The 8,486-nt window shown below is 37.1% G+C and overlaps 2 protein-coding genes across 2 annotated transcripts; both read left to right on the top strand.

The window, feature by feature from the left end:
- Nucleotides 1-239: 239 nt before the first annotated feature.
- Nucleotides 240-3,006, top strand: LOC146326712 (LRRN4 C-terminal-like protein). Its single transcript, XM_084719034.1, has 2 exons — nucleotides 240-394; nucleotides 2,208-3,006. Exon 2 carries the CDS (start codon nucleotides 2,208-2,210, stop codon nucleotides 3,000-3,002), a length of 795 nt encoding a protein of 264 aa, XP_084575160.1. The 5' UTR covers nucleotides 240-394; the 3' UTR covers nucleotides 3,003-3,006.
- A 1,304-nt stretch (nucleotides 3,007-4,310) lies between these two features.
- On the top strand, nucleotides 4,311-6,856 carry tstd1 (thiosulfate sulfurtransferase like domain containing 1). Its single transcript, XM_084719032.1, has 4 exons — nucleotides 4,311-4,436; nucleotides 5,818-5,946; nucleotides 6,227-6,389; nucleotides 6,625-6,856. Exons 1-4 carry the CDS (start codon nucleotides 4,424-4,426, stop codon nucleotides 6,677-6,679), a joined length of 360 nt encoding a protein of 119 aa, XP_084575158.1. The 5' UTR covers nucleotides 4,311-4,423; the 3' UTR covers nucleotides 6,680-6,856.
- The last annotated feature ends 1,630 nt before the right edge of the window (nucleotides 6,857-8,486 follow it).

Here is an 8,486-nt window from a genome sequence, read left to right as displayed (position 1 = left end):
ATATGCTAAGCAGCACACACACACACACACACACACACACACACACACACACACACACACACACACACAGGCACATGGCGACTGTGTTGCCCCCCTTCTCCCTTTCCCGACACACATTCACAAAAAAAAACTTCTGCATAAAGGAAATATAAAAGAGTAACGATAGCAGGAGCCCTGTTGAGAAAGAGAGGGAGTGAAAAAAGGCAGACGAGAGAGTCAGAGAGGAGAGGAGGAGGGAGGGTGAGGCACTGAGGGGGTGTTGAGAAGGAGGAGGGAGTCTGAGAGAAACAACTTAAGACGGTGAGAACAGAGGACTTTAGTACACTGTGTGAGCAGACAGAGTGGGAACAAGACACAAAAACAGAAGACTTATATTTCCACTACCACCAAACAGGTACAGTAAACCACTTTCTGTACTTTTTAGCCACTTTTTATTACTATGGCGACATGTATTGACCAAATACAAAACAATGGAATGGGTAACAGATGTGGTCATCATAGAATTTATAGCCATGAGAAAATATCTTGTGAGTATTTGAACTAAAATGAAGCAGACAGTGGAGAGTGAAAATCCATCTGCACTTTCATTCAGTGTTGGGTTCCCACACATCTCATCTGGCCTGCTGCCAGGAGAAAATGGAAGTGCTGATGGGGTCACCCCAATAGTTGTATTATTCCTTCCAAGACTCAGCATTTATTTATCTGAAGTTGTTTACATGGTGGAAAGTAGGACATCACAAATGTTTGATTACACACAGGCTCATTTCCGAGCCGTAAACTTTGGTGAAATAGCGTCCTAGTCAGCAAACCAAAGAGATTTGTTTTTGATTTGTCTTAACACTCTCAACAAACCTTTCTTGTGTTTTGTTAAAAGGAAAAAAACATTTCAAAATTTCACCCTATACCACTTTTTCTTAGTACCATAGGGGATGTAGCTCTTTTGTGTACCAATTTAACCAAGTTCTGCATTTTGGTTTCTGTGTTATGACGCAGTGATGACTACTACAATTACACCAACTTCTTGAGTTCACTTTCTTTATTCACCGTCTTTACACTTTAATTCTTTCTTATAAATAGCCTCTGAGAATTATTTGAATATACACATTAAAAAAAGAAACAATGACCAATGAACATGTATTTCCTTTACTAGACTGGCCCTCAAAAAGATAAATTTAATCAATGATTTCTGCAAATCTAGGTTTAAAATCAGTAAACACAAATTAATGATAAGCACAGTTAAAAACTAATATCCCTTTAGTAAATTGAAGGTTAATGGTGTGTATACCATAATTAAATATGGTTTAATCAATATGGAGATGCTTGTTTATTTGAATTAAAATAGACTAAATAAATTAATAGAAATAAATTTGTGAGCTGCTGTGAGCTAGTAAGAATAAAAGAGGGGAAACTGTTACATTTCACATGGTCTGTATTATTTAACAAAGTGGTAGCTTACCAAAAAAAAAAATGCAGACTTAAAACTAAACTGACTTAATTATTATTTTAAAAGTTTGATGAAACATAATTCAAAGTTACATCAAATTGGGCTTAAAAATATATTGTTTTTGGTGCAACCCAGCCTATGAGCTTTGTCATTAACAGTCCAATTGAAAGGTCATGACATTGTCTTTTATGTCACTGTGGAGATATTTCTTGTAACTACGTTACGCATGTAAGAAATACTATCTTATGTCACAAAAGTTAGCAAAACGTTACATTATTTGCTAGCTAGCTAAAAAGTTAACAAGATGTTACACTATTTGCTATCTATCTAAAAAAGTTAACAAAACCTTTATTATTTACGAGCTAGCTAAAAAGTTAGTTACTACTCACGATGGCTCAACAGAGGAGCTCTAATTTTCTCCTCCTATAAGAAAGACCTGTTGGCCAAATTAATGGAGTAATATGGCCAAAAAATAGAAGATTAAAAAATGGACAACAAATTTAATCTGTTTGAGTAAAAACTGAAATGAGGTTCAGAGAGGTTTTAACTTTAATTTTACTTCATTTTAAGCTAGTTTAAAAGTTTGGTACAAAATAATTTAAAATTAAACCATTATTTAATTGGATCTAAGTATTATTCATCCTTATTAGCTCAACCCAGCCTTAGACTGAATAGATCAATTTACTGTTAACAGCATTAGTGATTGATTTATGGCTGTACGATTGTCAATAATTTTTTATCATCATTTGTCATTTCCTTACAGATGATGTCACTGTGCAGGAACCTGACTGTACTTCTCCTTTTGCTGAGTGCCTCACATCTCCTTCCCTCCTACTTCTTCACTAATGCCGCCTCCGCTTCTCCTCCTGACACACTTCCAACGATCAAAGTGATTGCCGTTGGCCCAAACGGTGACCCTGATACAGATTATGATGACCCTGAGGTCTCCACCTCTCCTCCTGAAGTGGTGATCCCTGTGAGAACCACCCTTCTCAAACAGGCACCACGGTTCTGCCAGTATGACTACTGCAGGGAGGATCAGGAGCCCTGCACCCAGCTTGCCAAAAGGACTGGGTGCCGCTGTCCTGGGACTAGTGGGGCTGATAAGCCTCCTCAGGCACCACGCATCCATATGCTTAAGCCGATTACTAAAGGGGAGGACATAGGGAAGGTGGAGGTGCAGTGGTGTGCTCCATCCTCAGTGGTGTCTAGCTACAGAGTAGTGGTTCAGGGGAGTGAAGGAGATGCCCTGGAGTTTAAAGCCATGTCCCGAAAAGGTTTGGTCGGATCTTTGGAAGCTGGCACTAAGGTGTGTGTGGAGGCAGTGAACAATGCAGGGCCCAGCAGCGCCTCACCATTCTCCTGTAAGCGGTATACTCCTCCTGAATCTTCGGACCATCAGCTGTGGGCCGGGGTCATTGGAGGAGGGGTCGCCCTTGTTCTACTTCTCATCGTAACAGCCGTACTCCTCTGGAAGTTTAAAATTTGCCAAAGAGCAAAGAGAGACTCCACTGATGGACTAGGAAACCCTTCTTACAGCACAGAGGGAACTCTGTGAGCCACGCTAGTTTGGCATAGACAATCCATCTCAGTCACACTGAACAGGCTCCTGGAGACGGGGCCACAGCAACGGTGTAACCATGAACAAAAAACTACATAGTTCTGGGATGCTGTCATGATTGATTATATGATCAAAAGGTTGTTTACAGTCCTGTTTCAAGGAATGTGTAAACATATTGTGGAAATGAGGAGTAATGTTCATGGCATAACACTAACAAATGAGTAATTCTGTTTTTTGTAGTCAAAGCTGCAGGTTTATTTGCTGGCAAATTAACCTTTGTAGGTTTGTTGTAGTGTTTTTATTCTATCATTGCTGAATTTAATTGTAAATATTAATATTTTTAGGATATACTGACTGACTCTTTTGTAATAAACTAAAACTTATTTTAATAAAAAACTGTGTAAAATGTCTTGGTTGAATTTTTGCTTTCATGTAAAAGGTTTTGAAAAGGCCTACATATCGTGACATACAGCAGGGTGTCAAATCAATGGAAAAAAACAGCGTAATGTGTCTTATTAAGGTCACCACAACCCACAAGGATAGGTTTAATTTGTCTTGGCATCTCCGAAACTTTACTGGAGGGATTGGACAATGGCCGGTCCAAAATGTCGAACAGATGTTGATTTGAGTTGAGATCTGGCGACTGATATATGATGTCACCCCACAACACTTAATTAACCAGTCATTGATTCCTTGTGTGCTGTTTGAAAGGATTGGCATTTGTTATGTTTCTCCTCTCATTTATTCACATATTAATAAATGTAAGCATTGCTGGAACATATTTCAGTTTAAAAATATACTAATTTAAGAACATTTCTTTACTTACTTATTAAGTTAATGCTCCATTATACTTCTACTCCACTACATTTTAGAGGGAAATGTACTTTCTACTCTTTTATTTGAGAGCTTTTGCTACTTTTTACTTTGCAAATGAAAGATTTGACATACAAAACAAATATGATTTTATAAAATATGACACATTTTTATAGAGTTAACTATTCAACAGGATTTAAAGTTGTTAAAACTTAGCTTTACATACAAAGTTGAGTAAAATATTATGCATTTTTAAACATTAAATGATTGGGCAACATTAAGTTGTTTAAATTAGCTCCAACCAGTTAAAACATTATATTTAACTCAATGCATCAGTAATAATATTTCAATAATATCATACAATAGGGTAATTATGGGTAATTTTGATATTTTTAGCATATTTTCCAACATATCAACTTTTATTTTGAAAGTCTTAAAAAAAAAACCCGCAAGTAGGAAGTTGATATAATTGGCTAGCGCTTTAAGTCCCGCCTTCCACCGGTGTCTAAGCCAATGGTATGTCAATAAACAATTTGAGGAAGAAGGTGTGCTGTTTTTAACGTATGAAAATTATCATCACCATTCACTCATAACGACTTCAAACAATGGCGAGCTCAGGTGAGTCTCTGTTCACTTCGCTGACTGACTGACACATCGTTTAGCCATCTACCGCCTATCTGATTTTCATTAATGACTTCAAACCTCCTTATTGTAGATGGAGAAACTTAGGTTTCTGCTATATAGTTAACTAACGTGAGTCTGTAAATATTTAGTTAGTAAATAATAGACGCAGGTAAAGTGCCTTTAACAGTCTCGGTATTGTCACTTGCACTGTTTTAACGGTGGGTCCTTAGCTGTTACATTAAAGTAACTATCCCACGCACAGATTTCTCTTACTAATAAATATTACATGAGGAAACAATTTTTGCCTAATATATATGTACCATACCGGCCCAGAATGACTCAGCAAATAATATAAGTCTTAATAAGGTCATACCCGGAAGCTCCTTATATCCTCTGGGAGTGTCAGCTGGTTACCCAGGCAACAGCCACAAGCCAGTTTCATAATTTCACCCTTAAGTAAAGCAAAACATCATAGTGTTTGCATACCCTGACCTGTTACATCAAAGGCGAGTGGGGGCAATGTACCTTTACTCCTTCATTTTCAGAAACACACACACACACACACACTTAAACACACAGCCAGATTAAAAAAAGGTATGAGTGCCAACATGAGGCAGCAATCTTCTGGAGTGGAATGTACCCTGAAGGTGGAGGCACATTTTGTCACGATTTGTTCTCCTGATACTGATTCTCAGCTGAGGTACTGATCTGATACCAGTGCTTTACGTTTCAGTGTGCAAGTTCATACAGCGGGTTCAGTTTTTGCTTTTGTTTATTTTCACAGTTGATTAGGTGGTCGACTATTTTCTTGATTAATCAGTTAATAGTTGTTGGCCTATTTAGTGTCAGAAAATAGTGAAAAATGTTTCCCAAAAGTCCAAGATGACTTCCTCAAATGTCTTGTTTTGTTCACAACTCAAAAGATGTTCATATGACTGTTACAGGGGAGTAAAAAAAAAAAAAAAACAGAAAATATTCAGAAGCTGGAATCAGATCATTTTGACTCAGACAAGTACATTGATTACAAAATAGTAGATTAATCATTGCTTTCCACACACTGGCTTAAAACTAGAGTTGGTCCCCAGGTGCGGCACAGTGCCTGACCACTGCTCGTAATACAAGGAAGGGTTAAATTCAGAGACTGAAACTCACTGTACATTGAACTCTGCATAATTGTATACATGAGAGTAAAGTTGACCCATCTGTAGTTATCACTTAATAATGGTTAGCAATATAATCTTGTGCCAGGATGTTTTATTACTTGAAGCCTAACCTGGGTTTAAAAAAAAGTGAATGATACAGTTTTATGGACGTATGAAACAAAGGCTTATCAGACTCTACAAAGCCTGTAATGTGTTCCCTCTGTCACTGGCAGACACCAAGAACATCTCCTATGAGGACCTGAAAGCACTTGTGGGAAAGAGCCAGAATCTCTTTCTGGTTGATGTCCGCACAAAAGAGGAGGTGGATAAAGGACATATTCCAGGATCTGTTCACATCCCAGGTGAGCTCATTTTAAATTCATATAAAGGGAAATATATCAAGGCTAAAATACATTATGTACTATTGTCTCATACTGAACACAGAATTTCCTTTTTCCACTCAGTGTTGCCACTCATTATACACATCAAAATATGTTGTTGTGTAATAGATATACAAAAGCATACAGCCGTGGATAACCATTGGTGTACTGTAGTTTGTTTTTTAAGGCTCTGAATGGTTTCCATTACATGTTAATGTTTATGTCCTTAAAACAATTGTCTGCATTCCTCCCTTTCATTCAGTTGATACTGTAGAAGCTGCTCTTGCATTGGAGCCAGAAGAATTCAAGGCCAAGTACGGAGTAACCAAGCCACCGTTGGATGCACCAGAGCTTGTGTTTCACTGCCAGATGGGCAGGAGAGGGGGAGTGGCCACGGACAAGGCCAACACACTTGGATACGTGAAGTAAGTAAGAGATTGGTTACTATACATTGCACACACACACATGCACACACCATCTTGGTTTTAAACAGACAACCCAAGTCTCGTACATGAATAGAGGCTCTGTTTTAAAATTCATCTCACGCCTGCACAACAACTCTGTTTCCTCACAGAAACATTCAGTTTGACAGCTTTGGCTCCTTATGTGTATTACTTTTTCTTGTTGTTCTAAAATTTGTCCATCTGTCTTCTGTTTCAGTGCACGTAATTATGCCGGAGGATACAAGGAGTGGTCTGAGAAAGAGGGGAAGTAATTCATGTTGAAGGCAAAGTCTCATATATATTTATACAAATAGTAACTGTGAAAGTTGAACAGAAAAAATAGAGAAGCATTTTTGTGTTTTGTTTGATATCTTTTGATATTGTTTTGCACATCATTGTATTGAAAAATGCATAAATGCAAATGAAATAAATTATGTCATTTACACAGATTTACATGTATTTTGGGGCATCATTAAAAAGTGGAAATAAACACTTTCTGCATGCTGAAAAGATTTACACACTAGCATCAAGTATAGTACAAACAGACAGTATATATCAGACCTATTCAATTACTTTTTAGAAGAGCCAGATTTTTAAAAAAGTACAGTGCCAAGGGCCTGGATGTTTTCACAGTTGGGAAAAGAAACACAATGTACACAAGCACATAAGAAAAATAAAGTGTTTATAATCTTAAATTTGAAGTAGCTTGTCTGACCTGTAAAGCTGATCAAGTTCCCCACTTTATTAATTTTTGCAACTGGAAAAGAAACATGCAAAAGTACAAGAAAAAAACAATGTACCTTTATAATCAGAAGTAGCTTGTTGTTTTACTAAACACAGTGTTGCATTTAACATGTTTTTTCATTCAGTTTGACTGAATTCCCTCTGCTTAAACGGCATAAACCTTTAAAAATAATAAGCGTATCTGTGCTTAACAACATACATAACCAATGAATGGGTTTGTCAGCCTACTGTTAAAATAATGGTATTCTAACAAACAGTGTAAACACCCATAAACACAGAATGTTGGCAGGTTATTTAAAGTCTAAATCAGTTCTAAAGTTGGGGTTGATTGAGGTTGTTAAAGGTTATTAACGCTCTGGATTTAGATTCATTGGAGCCATCAGTTGAACAGGCCTGGTACGTTACTGATACTGAGTCAGATGTGGTTAACAGCTCAGGGAAAGGCTAGTATGTGGACCCGTAGTTAAGATAATGTTTTCAATAATAGCTGTAAATTTGATGGTATTTGAAGACACAAAGAGGAGCTAATATTCTGCTATTATACAGTAACAGTAACATAAAGATTGAGTACACAAAGTGGGAGGCTCCAGACAGTTTCAGGGGAGGCTCACTGAATGGAAATGAAAAAAATATTACATTAGTTAATAAATGTAGATCAAATGGAATAGCATAAATATGTGTGATTTCGTCAAAAACTTAATTTCTTGGGATATCTTATATATAGTGATTAATATGAAGCAAGAACAAGTGATCAACACTGTGCTGGACTTTTTGATTCATTCACAGTTGACTAAAGGATATATCTTAAAAATTTGGAAATTACAATGATAAAGTCGAGGTAATTTCTGCTTTTTTTTATTGATTTAGAGACTGATGTTGTAATACCTGAGATTTGTAATACCTGAGAGTGTAGAAAAGTTTGTGGGTTGGGCCCAATATGGCCCCAAAACTTATGCAAATTTAAAGAGGAGTCAAAGGTCTTTAGTTGCATTGCTGCAAACAGGAATCCTCCCTCTGACACTTGAAGACAGATTATGTGAATTGTGTGACTTAGGAGAAGTTGAGAATGAATCAGATGGTGGTGTGTTGTAAGCCTGTTTGGGCTGGGAACTTTGCCTGTGCATGACAATAATAAAAATGTACCCATTCATTCACTCAGTTGTATGAGTACAGAGAGTCTTGTCTAGAAGGGAACCGTTAATTTGCGAAACTCTCGCGAGATTTGTGCGCTTTGTTTCTTTATTGTACACTTTGTATAAACTAATAATGTGACACGGCTGTGTTAAACTCTAGGTAGGTTTAGGTAGAGAAAACGCATGGTTAATGTCAGGGAAA

This window comes from Lutjanus erythropterus, chromosome 5 (assembly GCF_056507025.1).
Source record: "Lutjanus erythropterus isolate fLutEry1 chromosome 5, fLutEry1.hap2, whole genome shotgun sequence".
Taxonomy (NCBI): Eukaryota; Metazoa; Chordata; class Actinopteri; order Lutjaniformes; family Lutjanidae; genus Lutjanus; species Lutjanus erythropterus.
This window is presented reverse-complemented; position numbering and strand designations above follow the sequence as displayed.